Raw genomic sequence first — 17,752 nt, forward strand, 5'->3', positions numbered from 1 at the left:
CACATACAGCACTATATGAGGGTACACGGTGGTATATGGAGCTTCACAGCACTATTTAGAGGTATTCAACATTATACGGGCTTTACAGCGCTATATGGGGGATGCTGCAAAGAAGAAACATGCCTCGGCTTCAGTAGGCGGAGCGTCTGACGTTCCCGTTGGTCACATGACTTCATCACCCAATAGCACGGCGATCTGACAGCAGCGCTCATCTGCATGGCCGGGCTATAAATTCCGCCGCTCTGGGAGGCGCAGGATCATTATTCTTCACACTTGTGTTGAGTCCGGTCTGTTGTTATTATGCCTGATCCCGCTAAGTCTGCGCCTGCGCCCAAGAAGGGCTCCAAGAAAGCCGTGACCAAGACCCAGAAGAAGGACGGCAAGAAGCGGAGGAAGAGCAGGAAGGAGAGCTACGCCATCTACGTGTACAAGGTGCTGAAGCAGGTCCACCCCGACACCGGCATCTCCTCCAAGGCCATGGGCATCATGAACTCCTTCGTCAACGACATCTTCGAGCGCATCGCAGGGGAAGCCTCCCGCCTGGCTCACTACAACAAGCGCTCCACCATCAGCTCCCGGGAGATCCAGACCGCCGTGCGCCTGCTGCTGCCCGGAGAGCTGGCCAAGCACGCCGTGTCCGAGGGCACCAAGGCCGTCACCAAGTACACCAGCGCCAAGTGATCGGCTCCTTCCTCTGCTCCTCACCCCAAAGGCTCTTCTAAGAGCCACCCACACCCTCACTAGAAGAGCTGCTGCCGCTCCGGTTTCCTCTCCCCGAGGTGCTGCTCTCACCGCCCGGGGCTCTGCGTCTGGTGATGGGAATAGCAGGTGACGAAACGGAGGGAATTAATGGTGAGAACCTTGTCAGGAATAATTAATCTGGGCATTTCTGGGTGAGTTGCTCTGTGTTCAGGGACTGCTCTCATTTAACCCCTTGCTGCACAGATCTCGGCATTCTGGGGGAACATTTATTATGATTCCGTGTCCCCCACATGCTGTGATGTGCCCGTGTGTCTGACCCGGAGACGATCAGATCTTCCCTTTCCCGTCACAATCAGTATTGTGGAGACGATATACTGGTCAGGGACGTGTCCTACAAGAGACATTTCAGGGAAGACCAGTTCTGCTCTTCCCAGCAGATCCCACCATGTCTCCCCATTACAGATCCGTCCTACGGCTACAGGCAGGAGGTCTGTGATGGGAAATGGACGATCATGTGTAGGAGATTGCTGAGAGTTCCCTGCTCAGAACATTACACTGTGGTGTCAGGATCTCACAGGTCAGGCAGTTACATTATCGGCCGTCACATCCTCCTCACAGGATTCCTGCTCAGTTACTGATCGTCCTTCTGTTCCATCACTTTTCCTCTCCCGCTTCATCCGTGGAGGTCCATTTTGATGTCAGAAAAAAGCCGTGGTAGCGCGTTTCGAGATCTGACAGCAGCGACTGCACTTTTCTAAATACGACAGCGGCTGCTGCGCATTTTGGGGTCCGAAAGACACGGAAGTGCATTTCAATGTCCGACAGCCGGGTAGATGTGCTTCTAGGACCGGCAGCTGCGGTGGCGTGTTTCGAAGCCCTTGTCATGTAGATATATATGTAGATAGATAGATAGATATAGAATCTCCATATCTCCATTTCGTGCAGTGTAATGGGGGGAACACACGCAGGGGCTCCGCTCCCTGCAGCTCCTGTTCTGTATATAAATATCCAGTGTGTGCTGTGTATTGGGGGGACACAGGTGTTGGTTCTGCGCCTTACAGCTCCTGTCCTGTATATGTATATACACAGCGTATACAGTATATACATTGTGTGCAGTGTATAGGGGACACAGCGCTGTCGGGGCCTGGGGTGAAGGTGTCGCATCTGTGGATACACTGGTAAAGATCAGCTGGAACACGGCAAGTAAGGAGTTAAACGGAGGAGGAAAGACGTCTATGTACATCACTGAAGGCGGAGCTTTACCGAGGTTTCTCGCTCTTTGTCTGATCACAAGATCCGTTGGGGGGATTTGAACTTCCCGCTCATAATCTCCGGAGGATTATTACCGGTCACTGCTGATAGGGGACATCACAACCGAGAACAGCTCGGAGTCCTGCCCTACAGAGTTGCCGCACATGGGATCTTCCTCCAAGGAGCAGCCGTCAATAATGTGGAGAATCACCGGCAGCACCGCCGTCCCCCCGATACTCCGGGACGTGCTAACCAGACCTCACCGCGGAGTATCAGACACTAGTGAGGGGACATTTCCTGCGAGCTTCGCAGACGACACTCCACGTGAGGGCCTGAAACTTCATGTGGGATTGACCCATTCATCTCCTATTATTCTGTGGATATGTGCACCAACATACGAACCGGTGGCGGTAATGGTGTATGAACTATCAGCCTCATGTGAGGACCCCGAGATAGGCGGCGCCGGCTCTTGTGGTGACGGTGTGGGTGGCTCTTAGAAGAGCCTTTGGTTTTGTAGAGATTGGTGGCAGCGCTCACTTGCTCTTCTTGCTGCTCTCGGTCTTCTTGGGCAGCAGCACGGCCTGGATGTTGGGCAGGACGCCCCCCTGGGCAATGGTCACCCCACCCAGCAGCCTGTTCAGCTCCTCGTCATTGCGCACCGCCAGCTGCAGGTGACGGGGGATGATGCGGGTCTTCTTGTTGTCCCGGGCAGCATTGCCGGCCAATTCCAGGATCTCAGCGGTCAGATACTCCAGCACAGCGGCCAGATAGACCGGAGCGCCGGCGCCGACTCTCTCAGCATAATTGCCCTTGCGGAGAAGCCTGTGCACACGGCCGACAGGGAACTGCAGTCCTGCCCGGGATGAGCGGGTCTTGGCTTTAGCGCGAACCTTTCCTCCTTGTTTGCCGCGTCCAGATATGATGGCGAGAACTGTAAAGACAGAAAATCGAATGTAGAAGAGACCATGTTGTGTCTCCTTATATAGTCTGCTGCCCCGCCCTCCTCTCCTGTCGTTGGACGGATCTGAAGCTGCCAATGGGGAAGAGACTTGGAGAACCACCAATGAGCTGCAGAGGGCGGAGCTTATTACCTCTCCATTGCTCAAATGAGTTTCTCACCCAATAGAAAACGTTTGTTGTGAACAGAATAGATAAGGGGTGAAAACAGATATTTGTCTTGGAGCAGAAGAAAGTGCATAAACATTCTGCTGATTTGTAGTTTGCACTAGTTGGACTTGTGTTTTCTATCAGCCATAAATTGCACTGACAGGCTGGCGGGAGAGGGGTTAATCCCTGTCAGGGCTTCTCCTCCGCTCCATCTACACAGGAGGAGGCTCCTCACTCACCCGCTTATTATCCTGTGCAGATTCCCTGCGGTGTCCGCGCTGATCCTATCACTGCCCGACTAAGACAAGTCTCCTATGTTCTGCCAGGAGCCTGATGTGACGCTGCCGGGTCTCGGGTGGGGGAAGTCGCCGCTTCTGAAAAGCAAGTGTATAGTGGGGAGCAGCTCACACGGCCACTGAGGAGTTAAATGGAGGCGGATATTCCTGTATCTGGGATTGGTCGGCGCCTGCAGATGTCTCTCGCTCATTGGCTGATTACAGATCCGTTGCTGGTTTTGAATTTCCCGCTCAATCTCTGTTCTTTGTCCGTCGGATTATTACCGGCCCCTCTGCTGGTACGGCGATCGCTGATAATACCGGGTCCTCCCAGCTGACTGCCCCCAAACTCGGGGATCGGTGGCCATTATTATCCTGGTGAGGTTATAATAACCTTCAGAGGCGCCATCCATCCAAACATTAGTGTCCAGGACGTGGTCATCACACAGGAGTCTCCGTACCCGGTACACAGGGCGTCCATCTATCCAGCCGCCTCATACAGCCACATTCCCTGTGAATATTCGCTGCCCTATTCAACCCGCACGGATCTGATCAGGAAAATATTACTGTACAGCCCATTTCCCTGTAAATCCGTGTTATATTTTATAGCTCAATATGAAGACACCGCATCATCCGACGTCAGCGGAACCAGTTCCAAGATGAACGACGGGAGATCAAAAATAGTAATGGGAGCAGACACCGCCCCAGTATATGTCAGGAGGATATAACGGACACGGCCCAGGCTGTGACCACTGCGGATATTACCGGCAGCCGCACAGGGGATCTCACACCGGCATATACACAGCCTGACACCAGCCCCGTCCTCAGGATCTTCGGTTTTCATATATAATATTATATTACATTAACCCCAGGACTAATCCCACTTCCTCTTTATTCTCGGCTCTTCCTGCAGCTGCTGGAGATCAGTCCTTATATTCCCGGCATTAGTGACATTTGTGCCATGATGGGAGTCACCAGTACTTGGGCATCTTACAGTCAGATTTGTGATCGGAGCTCTCTGCACTGCAGTGATTTTATCTCCTGTCATATTAACCCTTTGCTTTCCGGGCAAATGGTGGCACCTGATCATTGATGGACCCACTATTTTCATTTTTGCTGATGGTGATTGATGTTTGGGTCTGACTCTGTTCAGGGTGACAAATGGAGAAACCAAAAACAGTCTCCACCGAGATCTGTGACATCCGTTATACATGATTACATCTGGTGCTAGAGGATCTTACCCTGCGATTATATTGGGATATTTCTCCTGTGATTCGCGGTTTCCCTCCTCATTCTCGGAGCTTCTACATGTGGATATATTGCCCGAGAGCCGCCTGTCCTGACACTGGATGAAGCGGGGGAGGAAAAGTGATAGAACAGAAGGACGATCAGTAACTGAGCAGGAATCCTGTGAGGAGGATGTGACGGCCGATAATGTAACTGCCTGACCTGTGAGATCCTGACACCGCAGTGTAATGTTCTGAGCAGGGAACTCTCAGCAATCTCCTACACATGATCGTCCATTTCCCATCACAGACCTCCTGCCTGTAGCCGTAGGACGGATCTGTAATGGGGAGACATGGTGGGATCTGCTGGGAAGAGCAGAACTGGTCTTCCCTGAAATGTCTCTTGTAGGACACGTCCCTGACCAGTATATCGTCTCCACAATACTGATTGTGACGGGAAAGGGAAGATCTGATCGTCTCCGGGTCAGACACACGGGCACATCACAGCATGTGGGGGACACGGAATCATAATAAATGTTCCCCCAGAATGCCGAGATCTGTGCAGCAAGGGGTTAAATGAGAGCAGTCCCTGAACACAGAGCAACTCACCCAGAAATGCCCAGATTAATTATTCCTGACAAGGTTCTCACCATTAATTCCCTCCGTTTCGTCACCTGCTATTCCCATCACCAGACGCAGAGCCCCGGGCGGTGAGAGCAGCACCTCGGGGAGAGGAAACCGGAGCGGCAGCAGCTCTTCTAGTGAGGGTGTGGGTGGCTCTTAGAAGAGCCTTTGGGGTGAGGAGCAGAGGAAGGAGCCGATCACTTGGCGCTGGTGTACTTGGTGACGGCCTTGGTGCCCTCGGACACGGCGTGCTTGGCCAGCTCTCCGGGCAGCAGCAGGCGCACGGCGGTCTGGATCTCCCGGGAGCTGATGGTGGAGCGCTTGTTGTAGTGAGCCAGGCGGGAGGCTTCCCCTGCGATGCGCTCGAAGATGTCGTTGACGAAGGAGTTCATGATGCCCATGGCCTTGGAGGAGATGCCGGTGTCGGGGTGGACCTGCTTCAGCACCTTGTACACGTAGATGGCGTAGCTCTCCTTCCTGCTCTTCCTCCGCTTCTTGCCGTCCTTCTTCTGGGTCTTGGTCACGGCTTTCTTGGAGCCCTTCTTGGGCGCAGGCGCAGACTTAGCGGGATCAGGCATAATAACAACAGACCGGACTCAACACAAGTGTGAAGAATATAATGATCCTGCGCCTCCCAGAGCGGCGGAATTTATAGCCCGGCCATGCAGATGAGCGCTGCTGTCAGATCGCCGTGCTATTGGGTGATGAAGTCATGTGACCAACGGGAACGTCAGACGCTCCGCCTACTGAAGCCGAGGCATGTTTCTTCTTTGCAGCATCCCCCATATAGCGCTGTAAAGCCCGTATAATGTTGAATACTTCTAAATAGTGCTGTGAAGCTCCATATACCACCGTGTACCCTCATATAGTGCTGTATGTGTTCATGTAGTTTACCCTTCATGTGCTGCCGTGTACTCCAATATAAACTTTATTTTTATATAGCGCTAACATTACGCAGCGCTTTACAGTTTGCACACATAATCATCACTGTCCCCGATGAGGCTCACAATCTACATTCCCTATCACGCAAACACGGAGAGAACATACAAACTCCTTCCATATGTAGTCCAAGGTGGGATTACAACACAGGACCCCAGTACTGCCCTAATATAGTGCTGTTATTCATCTGTATAGTGCAGAGTACCCCCATATACAGCAACTTACTGACAAATGATTGTGCCACATTATGCAGGTAGTTACAGTGCAGCGCCCGACATGTTACACTCCATATAGTGCAGGAATATCTCCAGATGGTGCTGGAAACCCCGTGTAACGCTGTATACCTCCATATAATAGAGCAGTGCACATCTGTATACCGCTGTATGCCCCCTATAATGCAGAAATCCCCACACACGGCTGTAAACCTTCCATGTAGAAATAAATACCTCTATATAGTAATATATATTTCCGAACAGTTCTTTGTACCCCCATATAGTGCTGCATACTGTGATAGAGCGGTTTGCGGTATAGTGCAGTAAGTGCCAAGTGCTGAAATATAAATGTATATAGCGCTGTAGATTCCATCCAATGATCTTCTGGCTTACCCGCCGATGGCACATATTACATCAAATATCCGCATCACACAGCGGAGATCATAGCTTTTCTTTACAAATGTGGGCGGCTCTGATAAGAGCCTTTGGGGTTTTGGGATAAAGAGAAGAGAACACAATTAACCTCCGAAGCCGTAGAGAGTGCGGCCCTGGCGCTTGAGCGCGTACACCACGTCCATGGCGGTGACGGTCTTCCTCTTGGCGTGCTCGGTGTAGGTGACTGCGTCACGGATCACGTTCTCCAGGAAGACTTTCAGGACACCGCGAGTCTCCTCATAGATGAGGCCGGAGATGCGCTTGACGCCTCCTCTGCGAGCTAGACGGCGGATGGCAGGCTTGGTGATGCCCTGGATGTTATCACGGAGCACCTTCCTGTGCCGCTTGGCGCCGCCCTTCCCGAGACCTTTTCCTCCTTTGCCGCGACCTGACATCTTCCACGTAGTCAGCAGAACACAATAACTGAGCAGCGCAGAGTCCTTCCTTTATATAGAGAGTGAGCGGACCGGAGCGAGAACCTCAGAGATGACGCTTTTCCGGGGCGAGGTTTCTAGTACAAAAATTTGCAGTTAGCTCCTCCCTTTCGTCTCTAATTGGTTGAGCACAGAGCGGTTGATGATTTTGAATTTCCCGCTTATTGTGCTCTCATTTTCCCGCTTCTCTATTCTTCTCATCTAGATCTGTTGGTTATATAGATTTTTTTTTTTCATTGTTATTTCTGTTGCTATTTTCCAGCTTCTGACAAATGTTAGAACATAGAATAAAAAATATATTTTAGGGACAATGATCTCCAGAAAACTCATCTGATCCCCGGCAGTCACTCTTCTTTTTACAGTGGTGCCGGACTGGGGGCCATTACCGGTCACTGCAGAGCAGGGAGCTGAATGTAACCAGTCCCCCGGCATTTTAAAGTCAGGCAGACGCTAAGGTGGTGCGTTTCGAGGTCCGTCAGCAGAGGTGGCGCGTTTTGAGGCCCGAAAGCCGCGTAGGTGTGTTTAGAGGTCTCACAGCCGCGTTGGTACGTTTCGAGGTCCGACCGAAATGTATATATACTGCTTGATTTACTCTTGATATATGCAGCAGAACAGTGTAAGGTGAATGGGGAATGTGCCTACATGTCCGCTAGGGCCGCGCTGTGTCCTCACCGCACCAGTCACATCCAGGCTGCAGATTAGCAAGTGACAGTACAGTGTCATAATGGAGGGAAGGGGCCGATGATCATCTGAACAGTGATTGGTCGCGGACATCACACGGTTTTGGCGGGCTCATGTTATTTTATGAACTAGCCAATGGTGTGCAGGGGGCGTGTCCACATGGAGCGTGACTAAGGAGCAGAGGAGTATAAATATCCCGCTCTCTCCGCTCCTCTCATCACTTCTGTTCTCTTCTAAACAGAGCTATGGCCAGAACCAAGCAGACCGCCCGTAAATCCACCGGAGGGAAAGCTCCCCGCAAGCAGCTGGCCACTAAGGCCGCCAGGAAGAGCGCTCCCGCCACTGGTGGAGTGAAGAAGCCCCATCGTTACCGGCCAGGGACAGTCGCTCTCCGTGAGATCCGCCGTTACCAGAAATCCACCGAGCTGCTGATCCGTAAGCTTCCCTTCCAGCGACTGGTGAGGGAGATCGCCCAGGACTTCAAGACCGATCTGCGCTTCCAGAGCTCGGCCGTGATGGCCCTGCAGGAGGCCAGCGAGGCTTATCTGGTGGGGCTGTTCGAGGACACCAACCTGTGCGCCATCCACGCCAAGAGGGTCACCATCATGCCCAAAGACATCCAGCTGGCCCGCCGGATCCGTGGGGAGAGAGCTTAGATCTGTCCTCCTCACCTGACTGTACCACGAAGGCTCTTTTCAGAGCCACCAAGTCCTCACAAGACGAGCTCATTCCTCACATCTAATTATGCCCGGAGTGATCACTTGTGCTCGGTAACATCTGGCCTCTGGGTTCCTCGCTGCTCAGTCGGCAGTGTGGGGGGTTAAGTATATGCGGAAATGTAGTAATCTCATCCCCTCCTGTGTGCGCCCTGATCAGGACCGATACTAGAATAATCCGCAGAGATACTGATGTGACAATAATGCTCATGCGATCATACAGGGCGTCCATCTATCCTGCGATATTTCCTGTGAACACTCGCTGGCTCCTCCCGGCCACACAATATTATGTCTCAGGATGAAGTTATTCTTCTCACTGCAGGAGTTTACAGTTCTATAGTAGTTTTCCTAGATAATGTTAATCAGCATTTTAGACTCCCCACCCCAATTTTAAGATTGTCTCTAAACTGCACCTCGTTTCTGTATATTCCCAGCACTGAATATTGCTGGTATGATGGAGTCACTATAGACGCCAAGTTCTGCACCTTCTATTATAGAAAGCAGATACTTCTCCCTTGATCCTGGAAATATATAAACTCCTGTATGGGACATAAGTGACCATTGATCGCTCCACACAAACACATTTCCGACATCTGATCGTCCTGAAACTACAGAAAGACAAAGAACGGAAAAGTCATCAGCCACTGAGCGGGAACTTCACATTCCTGAACGGTTAACGTTAGCCCCTCCCCTTCCTCTGCTGATTGCAACATACAAGACATGAGGTTACTCAGGAGCATTTGCTGATTTTTTTCTTCGAAAAGCAGATAAGTGTTTTAACAATTAATTTCCGAGCGGCTCACAGATAGGAGATGGTTGTACACAGCTGTTCTTCATAGTCAGCTTCTTCGGACTATTGCTGCTTCTCTGCAGGTCCGTGCACACCTCAGTCTGCCTCATTGTTGCGTTTTTACTATTAGTCCTCACATGTCTCCTGCTGTATATCAATAATCCAGTGATTCAGCTATCACATGTAAGAGCGGATTCTCTAAAATTTGTGCGCCCCATCAGCCCCTCATTCTGCAGCTCCAGCAACTGAGGAATGGCAGGTTTTGGAATTCTTTCTCTGTGGTCTTCCTCCATTGCTTATTGTTTGATCCATCTAAGCTGTTGTCATTATCTTCTACGGGAAGACAATAAATGTTCTGTGGATGTAAATCTTCATATGAATAAACAGGTTATATCTGAGTTTTATGGTCTCTGTCATTTGCAATACAAGTGATATTACGAGAAAGTAAACGGTCAATTCGTATAAGAAGAAAATCCCAGTTGGGGCAAGTTGTTATCACTGTTATAATTCTGCTCCCCATTGAGGACAGTACTCGGAGGCCTCGCTGCCTGCGGCTCATTAATATTCACCTGACTGCGTCTGGTAAAAAGTGATACTGAGCTTCCCCCAATAATTAGATGCAGAGCTACAGATCATCCCCTCACACCCCATGACAGGTGATGTCCCTGTCTCCTGTTATTGAGCCCGGAGCTTCCTGCCTCCCTCTGTGCGGTTTGGTTGCTCTTGTCCAGGAGCTCGCAGGGAGGAGAGTCCCGGCTGCTGCATGTTCTGCCTGTTCTTTCTCCACTGTCAGGGTCTCATTGGCACATTCCTTGTTAGGGGGGGATTCCTCCTTCAGCTGCAGGCTGCTCTGAGTGCGGGTGACACCGGTCACTAGTCCCCAGCCCGCTCTGCTGATCTGGAGCGCAGCGTGAGGAGGGAACTCCCTGTACCGGTGTCTGGCTATGAGGCTCCTCTGCCGGGCAGAGATGGCTCCTCAGGGAGCATTATAGGACATTGCATACACGGACCACTATCTCCATATAACAAGAACAGACAATAAAGTGGGGGGGACATGAAAAATAGTGAGTCCATGAAAGATACAGGGCAATCACTAGTCTGTGAAGCAAATAGTTCATTGAATGAGATTCAATGGCTGCGGAAGTGCAGAGCTCCAATCTGACTAATGAAGTCTCCCGAGTCCTGACATATACTCGTTCCGTGACTGCTCCTCTTATTGTGCTGCCCCCTCTTTACATTATGGAGCTGGCACCGCTGATGCTGTTCATTGTTACGGTACTATTTGGAAGATGATACAAGGGTGTATGGGGTACGTACATGCACATTCATACATACACACATATATTCATACATACACACATACTTACACCTCTGCACAATCGATAACCTGAGCCGCGTTTATAAGAGATCTGTAACTCCCCGCAGCCTCCGCCATTGTTGGTTACATGAGCGGCTTACACAGAATAGAATCCGATCACTAAGCCATAAGGGCTGACAGGCAATGAGCCGTCTCCATCCACTAACGGGTCAGAGAACAGACACCGGATGTTACTCCGGGCACAAGAAGCAGATGTGAGGATTCAGCTCGTCTTGAGGATTTGGTGGCTCTGAAAAGAGCCTTTGTGGTGACAGAACAGGGGCTGCAGCTTATTTCTTAGCCGCGGGCTTCTTGGCTTTCGCAGCCTTCTTAGCCGGACTCTTGGCAGCTTTGGGTTTGGCCGCCTTCTTAGCCGGAGTCTTCGTCACCTTCTTGGGCTTGGGAGCGGCTTTCGGCTTCTTGGGGCTCTTGGCCGCTTTCTTGGCCGCTGCTGCGGGCTTCTTGGCCTTTTTCGGGCTCTTCTTGGCCGCGGTCGGAGCCTTCTTGGGCTTCTTCGGAGATTTGGCGGCTTTCTTGGCAGCAGCGGGTTTCTTGGGCTTGGCCGCAGCTGCTGACTTCTTCTTTGCCACTTTGTCCTTCGTCTCCTGCTTCTTGTTCAGCTTGAAGGACCCGGAGGCGCCGCTGCCCTTCACCTGGAGGAGGGCGCCCTTGGTGACCAGAGACTTGACGGCCAGCTTCAGGCGGCTGTTGTTCTTCTCTACATCGTATCCTCCCGCAGACAGAGCCTTCTTCAGAGCGGCCAGAGACACCCCGCTGCGCTCCTTGGAGGCGGACACGGCTTTCACGATCAGCTCGGAGACGCTGGGGCCGGAGGATTTATGGCTTTTCTTAGCGGCGGATTTCTTCGGCTGCTTCTTGGATTTGGCGGCCGGTTCTGCGGGAGGGGGAGCGGCGGCTGGCGCGGTCTCTGCCATCATGTGCTGCGGAAACAAAACGAAAATCTCTCCTGATAGGAAGGAAGGAAAATACTGAGGCCGGAGCTGGAGGCGCCTCTTATATGTACAGGCTTACTGCGCACTGATTGGCTGCTGAGCTGCACGGTCCTGAGCATCTATTGGCTGAAAGTGGACACAGGCCCCGCCTCCTCCCAGCTGAGTCCGAGTGAAGCTCCGCTCTCCCCTTGTGCTTCCCTGCCCGGAATAAAAGCCCTTTACCGGCAAACACCGAACAGCAGAGCGCGCTTCCTCCATCGCTTCCTCTTCTCCAACATCTCCACCGACCGTTTGTAGCCGTCACTAGCAGAGAAGTCGGGAAAGAGCGGAGAGGAAATCCCGGGATCATCGCCGCCGTCCTCCCGATCTGCACATCGCTGTGTATCCGGGGAGATAAATCTGCTGCGGGAGCTCGTTCCTCCTATTCCCGGCTCTTGTCACCATCACAGGGATCTTTACTCCAATGTCTATCGTACAGGAAGCTGATTGTACGATGTGGGGACGAGCTGGAGCTGCTGAGAGCCCAGAAGGATAACACAGGCGACGGCGTCCGCTGACTGCCCCCTCCCTGACCTGTGGTATCACTGTACCCCGTATGTGCAGAGTATTGGGGGGGGGACTCGTGTTCCACATCAGTAGATGATCCACATCGGGGGCTGATTGCAATCACCTGCCTGATATCGTGTCTTACCCCGTGTGAGGCTGTGACCGCTGCGGCCTGTAATGGAGGGAAGAGCTCTGATAAGGCGACAGCTTCACAGTGCGACTCTCCGGGGAGGAAACTGTGAACTATTAACGGATTTATGAGACCCCCACTATTGTGCAAAAGGGGAATATTGGGAGAAAAGCGGAGACACAAAATCCAGCGTCTACACAGAGCACAGCTGTATATAGTATATATAGTGCAACACATCACATCTGCACAGCCCAGATCCGCAGTGTAATAAGTGTCACTGATAATAGAGAGTATACAGCAGTGTACAGTATAGATCGGTGTGTACAGTATATAAATCAGAGTATACAGTATATAGAGCAGTGTCCAGTATATAGAGCAGTGGGTGCAGTATATACAGCAGAATACACAGTATATAGACCAGAGTGTACAGTATATACAAGAGAGGGTGCAGTATATAGACCAGAGTGTACAGTATATTGCAGCGTGTACAGTATATACAGCAGAGTGCACAGTATATAGATCATGGTGTGCAGCATACAGAGCATTGTACGCAATCTATAGAGCAGTGAGTACAGTATTTTGGAGCCGGTGGTGGCTCCGCTCCCTGCAGCTCCAGTCCTGCGTGTGCGTGTATATAGTATATGTCCCGTGTGTGCAGTGTATGGGGGGGTCACAGCGCTGCCGAGTCCTGGGATGAAGGTGCCGCATCTGTGGATACTCTGGTAATGAAAAGGAGATCAGCTGTAAGGAGTTAAACGGAAGATGAAAAACGTCTATGTACGTCATTGAAGGCTGAGCTTTACCATGGTTCCCGCTCATTGTCTGATCACAGAATCCGTTGGGGGATTTGAATTTCCCACTCACAATCTCCGGAGGATTATTACCGGTCACTGCTGATAGCGGAGATCACAATTCGGTCACATCCGAGAAACGCGCTGAATCCTGTCCTCCAGAGTTGCCGCACACGGGATCGTTCTCCGGGGTAAGCCGCCGTCACTGATGTGGAGGAGAATCACCGGCAGCTGCCGCCATCCCCCCGATACTCCGGGACGTGCTAACTACATGTAGACCTCACTGCGGAGTATCAGACACTAATGAGGGGTGCTCCAGGCATCCCATAAAAACGTATTTATTAGTAAATCATTAAAAATAGCACAAACCGCATAGTCAATGTAGAACCGCGTCTGCCTAGTGTTGGGGGCTCGTGACTCTTTATGCAGATTTTTTTGTAAAAAGATTATGATATACTAATACGTTCTTATGGGATGCCTGGACCTGGATATGTCCATTATCTATTAGACTCCTGTATGGAACATAAGTGACCAGTGATCGCAGGACACAAACGCATTTCCCGACATCTGTCCCTCCTGAAACTAGGTGTTACAGAAAGACAAAAAAAAGAAAAGTCATCAGCCACTGAGCGGGAACTTCACATTCCTTAACGATTAATACTAGCTCCTCCCCTTCCTCTGCTGATTGGCTGCACACGGGGCGGTTAAGGATTTTGAATTTCCTACTTTGTTGAAGTTTCTGAAGCTTCTAAATGTAATTAAGTAACTTGTGATGTGAAGAGAAGCAGCAGGGATATAAAGTCCACCAGCAGCAATCTCCTGTAATCACCTTCCTAATCAAGGTGGAGCAATTTAATCAATCAATTTGTGTAGGGTATAATTTCAGAATTTTGGGGGTCAATGGGGCTGGGGCTGAGAGGGAGCATTTTTTGGGGGGTGCCCTCACAATGCACCCCCCCCAAAAAAAAAAAAAAAATACACTACTGGTCCACTAGAGCTAGGGGAACTCTGCACACCTTGAAAATTTGGGGTCGATAGCCCCAAATCGGGCTGAGCAACGACTCCCTAAAATTACCATGGCCAGTGAATTATATGATGCGCTTGGTCACTTTGGGGGGGTCACAGCTCAGCCCGGTTTTGGGCTATCGACCCTAAATTTTCAGAGTGTGTAGTGGAACAATTCAAGAGTGTGAGGTATTTTTTTCAGAATTGTTGTTGTCCACGGGACCAGGAGGCTTTTTTTTGGGGCGCCCTCAAAACTCCACCCCAAATGTTTACACTACTGGTCCACTAGAGCTAGGGATACTCTACACTCCCAGAAAATTTGGGGTTAATAGCCCCAAACCGGGCTGAGCAGTGACCCCAAAAGGTTACCCTGTGCTCTATATACTTCAGTGGGCAAGGTTATTTGGGGGGGTCATTGCTCACCCCGGTTTGGGGCTATCGACCCCAAATTTTCAGGGTGTCCTAGTAGACGATCAGTGTAAAAATTTTGCGGTGGCATTTTGAGGGTGCCCCAAAAGTACCCCCACCCGTTGACCCCATAAACTCTGAAAAAAGTCACCCCACACTCATGAATTGTTCCTCTGCGCACACTGATAATTTGGAGTCGATAGCCCCAAACAGGGCTCAGCGATGACCTCCCAAAGTGTAGAGGAACAATTCAAGAGTGTGGGGTACTTTATTCAGAATTTTGGGGGTTAATGGGGCAGGGGGGGGGGCATATTTTTGAGGGGCGTAACTTTTAGGCAAGGTCAATTTGGGGAGTCACTGCTCAGCCCGGTTTTGGGCTATCAACCCCAAACTTTCAGGGTGTGTAGAGTACCCCTAGCGAACCAATAGTGTAAAAAATTGAGGGTGGTACTTTGAGGGCACTCCCCAAAAATGCCCACTTCCCATTGACCTAAAAAAAAAAAAATAGCCCACACTCATGAATTGTTCTTCTACACACTATGAAAATTTGAAGTCGATAGCCCCAAACTGGACTGAGCAGCTACCCCCCAAAGAAACCCTGTCCATTGAAGCTTATAGCGCGCAGGGTCACTGCTCAGCCAGGTTTGTGACTATCGACCCCAAATTTTCAGGGCGTGTAAAGGAACAATTCAAGGGTGTCGGGTTACTTTTTTTTTTCAGAATGTTTGGGGTCATTTTTTGGTGGGGCACAACTTTTGGGCTGCCCTCAAAAGCCCCCTTATTTTTTACACTGCTCATCCACTAGAGGTTGGGGTATACACCCTGAAAATTTGGGGTTGATAGCCCCAAACCGGGCTGAGCAGTGAATCCCCACAGAGACCTTGCCCATTGACGGCTATAGTGCGCAAGGTTACTTTGGGGGGTTTACTGCTCAGGGTGTGTAGAGGAATAATTCAAGAGTGTGGGGTAATTTTTTTCAGAAATGTTGGGGTCATCAGGGCCGGGGGCATTTTTTTTTGGAGGGGCACAACTTTTGAGGTGTCCTCAAAATGCCCCCCAAATTTTTACACCACTGCTCCTTTGCTACATATCGAAGTATCGCCAATTCTGATGAGTATACTGGACCCCGCGATCACTTGGCTGGATGTGGAAATGTGCAGAGGGAAAATGAGGATGATGAAAGGGATCACAGCAGCACCCCACGTGCAGATGGCGGTGCCTAGAAAATCTAGTACATCAGCCTCATTCTGGAGAGGTGCTGACATGAAGGATTGATCATCTCTCCCTGAGAGAAAGAAAGCCAGGAGCCTGAGGTGACGCTGCCGGGTCTCGGGTGGGGGAAGTCGCCGCTTCTGTAACTCAAGTGTGTAGTGGGGAGCAGCACACACACACGGCCACTGAGGAGTTAAATGGAGGCGGATATTCCTGTATCTGGGATTGGTCGGCGACTGCGGATGTCTCTCGCTCATTGGCTGATTACAGATCCGTTGCTGGTTTTGAATTTCCCGCTCAATCTCTGTTCTTTGTCCGTCGGATTATTACCGGCCCCTCTGCTGTAGCGGCGGTCGCTGTGTATACCGGTGGGGGCAGCTCTACCCCGCTGATAATACCAGGTCCTGCCCTCCCAGCTGACTGCCCCCAAACTCTGGGATCGGTGGCCATTATTATCCTGGTGAGGTTATAATAACCTTCAGAGGCGCCATCCATCCAAACATTAGTGCCCAGGACGTGGTCATCACACAGGAGTCTCCGTACCCGGTACACAGGGCGTCCATCTATCCAGCCGCCTCATACAGCCACATTCCCTGTGAATATTCGCTGCCCCCGTTCAGTAAAATATCACGTAGTAGAATCAACACATTCACCTCACGGCAGGACTGTAATAACCGCATCACACCGGGGTTTGTACTGTGCGCATAGAGGGGTCTCTGGGAGGCAGTGTGCGGATATATCCCCCATAAATCCGCATCACCCGAAGTCCGCGGTGCCGGCTCCAGTATGGAAAGACGGGGAGGAATATAAGAGGGGAGAGTATAGAAGACACGTCCCAGGCTGTGACCGATACTACAGGCAGCCGCACAGGGGATATTGTACCCTGCAGAGACGCTGAGCCCGATACTAATCAGCGCCCAATAAGAGCAGGATCTTAGGACATCTTAACATAGATTTAGAAAACGCCGGGAGTCGCCCCGTTATTAGAGCTGTAGAGGGATCTGCTTGGGAAAACCAGGTTAGTCTTTCTAGGTCAAGATATCGGAAAAGACCCTAGTCCCAGATCACACACTGTGGACACATCCCAGAATCTGGATAATGCGGCTTCTCTCCTTCGACCGGGAAGCCACAGCTCTGCTGAACTCCAGCTCTGCTATCCAGTGAGTATTGCTCCCTTATCTGGAAGCCATAGATACAGCTGAGGCACCCCAGAACAAGCCATCATTGCACAAACATCGTCCTGACACCACGAGCTGCAGGAAGGAACTGAAGCCACAAGGCGGGAATTTCAAACACCCGAAGCTGCAACAGAACCATCCGCCCATGTCCAGCATCAGAGGACGGTACCGGAACCGCGGAGCAGGGTCATCATCCTTTGTTCTGCACATGTGTTTGCCTTGTTCATCGATGAATATCACACGAGCGTTCTAATAGAGAAGTCACCAGCGCACAGGAGACATAAAATCACAGGAAAGTAAGAGGAGCCCTGCACGTAGATGTTAGGGTCTCAGTAAAGGTTTCTAAACATTAACTTTAAAACCCACCAGGAACCAGAGCGCAGGAATAGGGAATTGCAGCCTCTCACTTAGAAGATGTGGGTGGCTCTGAAAAGAGCCTTTGGGTTGTCAGGACAGAAGAGAACACAATTAACCTCCGAAGCCGTAGAGAGTGCGGCCCTGGCGCTTGAGCGCGTACACCACGTCCATGGCGGTGACGGTCTTCCTCTTGGCGTGCTCGGTGTAGGTGACGGCGTCACGGATCACGTTCTCCAGGAAGACTTTCAGGACACCGCGAGTCTCCTCATAGATGAGGCCGGAGATGCGCTTGACGCCTCCTCTGCGAGCTAGACGGCGGATGGCAGGCTTGGTGATGCCCTGGATGTTATCACGGAGCACCTTCCTGTGCCGCTTGGCGCCGCCCTTCCCGAGACCTTTTCCTCCTTTACCGCGACCAGACAT

The 17,752-nt window shown here is 51.1% G+C and overlaps 6 protein-coding genes across 6 annotated transcripts; 2 read left to right on the top strand and 4 right to left on the bottom strand.

The window, feature by feature from the left end:
- The first annotated feature begins 264 nt into the window (after positions 1–264).
- On the top strand, positions 265–729 carry LOC143784799 (histone H2B 1.1). The gene has a single exon (XM_077273405.1). It carries the CDS (start codon positions 301–303, stop codon positions 679–681), a length of 381 nt encoding a protein of 126 aa, XP_077129520.1. The 5' UTR covers positions 265–300; the 3' UTR covers positions 682–729.
- A 1,709-nt stretch (positions 730–2,438) lies between these two features.
- Positions 2,439–4,383, bottom strand: LOC143786184 (histone H2A type 1-like). Its single transcript, XM_077275472.1, has 2 exons — positions 4,311–4,383; positions 2,439–2,884 (listed from the first exon to the last, which is right to left on the bottom strand). Exons 1-2 carry the CDS (start codon positions 4,381–4,383, stop codon positions 2,487–2,489), a joined length of 471 nt encoding a protein of 156 aa, XP_077131587.1. The 3' UTR covers positions 2,439–2,486.
- A 951-nt stretch (positions 4,384–5,334) lies between these two features.
- On the bottom strand, positions 5,335–5,778 carry LOC143784800 (histone H2B 1.1). Its single transcript, XM_077273406.1, has one exon. The coding sequence runs from the start codon at positions 5,761–5,763 to the stop codon at positions 5,383–5,385; it is 381 nt and encodes a 126-aa protein (XP_077129521.1). The 5' UTR covers positions 5,764–5,778; the 3' UTR covers positions 5,335–5,382.
- Positions 5,779–8,122: 2,344 nt separating this feature from the next.
- On the top strand, positions 8,123–8,543 carry LOC143784801 (histone H3). The gene has a single exon (XM_077273407.1). It carries the CDS (start codon positions 8,132–8,134, stop codon positions 8,540–8,542), a length of 411 nt encoding a protein of 136 aa, XP_077129522.1. The 5' UTR covers positions 8,123–8,131; the 3' UTR covers position 8,543.
- Positions 8,544–10,971: 2,428 nt separating this feature from the next.
- Positions 10,972–11,780, bottom strand: LOC143784802 (histone H1.01-like). Its single transcript, XM_077273409.1, has one exon. The coding sequence runs from the start codon at positions 11,685–11,687 to the stop codon at positions 11,040–11,042; it is 648 nt and encodes a 215-aa protein (XP_077129524.1). The 5' UTR covers positions 11,688–11,780; the 3' UTR covers positions 10,972–11,039.
- Positions 11,781–16,780: 5,000 nt separating this feature from the next.
- LOC143784804 (histone H4) lies at positions 16,781–17,752 on the bottom strand. The gene has a single exon (XM_077273412.1). The coding sequence runs from the start codon at positions 17,750–17,752 to the stop codon at positions 17,441–17,443; it is 312 nt and encodes a 103-aa protein (XP_077129527.1). The 3' UTR covers positions 16,781–17,440.

The sequence above is a fragment of the Ranitomeya variabilis genome, chromosome 7, assembly GCF_051348905.1.
Source record: "Ranitomeya variabilis isolate aRanVar5 chromosome 7, aRanVar5.hap1, whole genome shotgun sequence".
NCBI classification, from domain to species: domain Eukaryota; kingdom Metazoa; phylum Chordata; class Amphibia; order Anura; family Dendrobatidae; genus Ranitomeya; species Ranitomeya variabilis.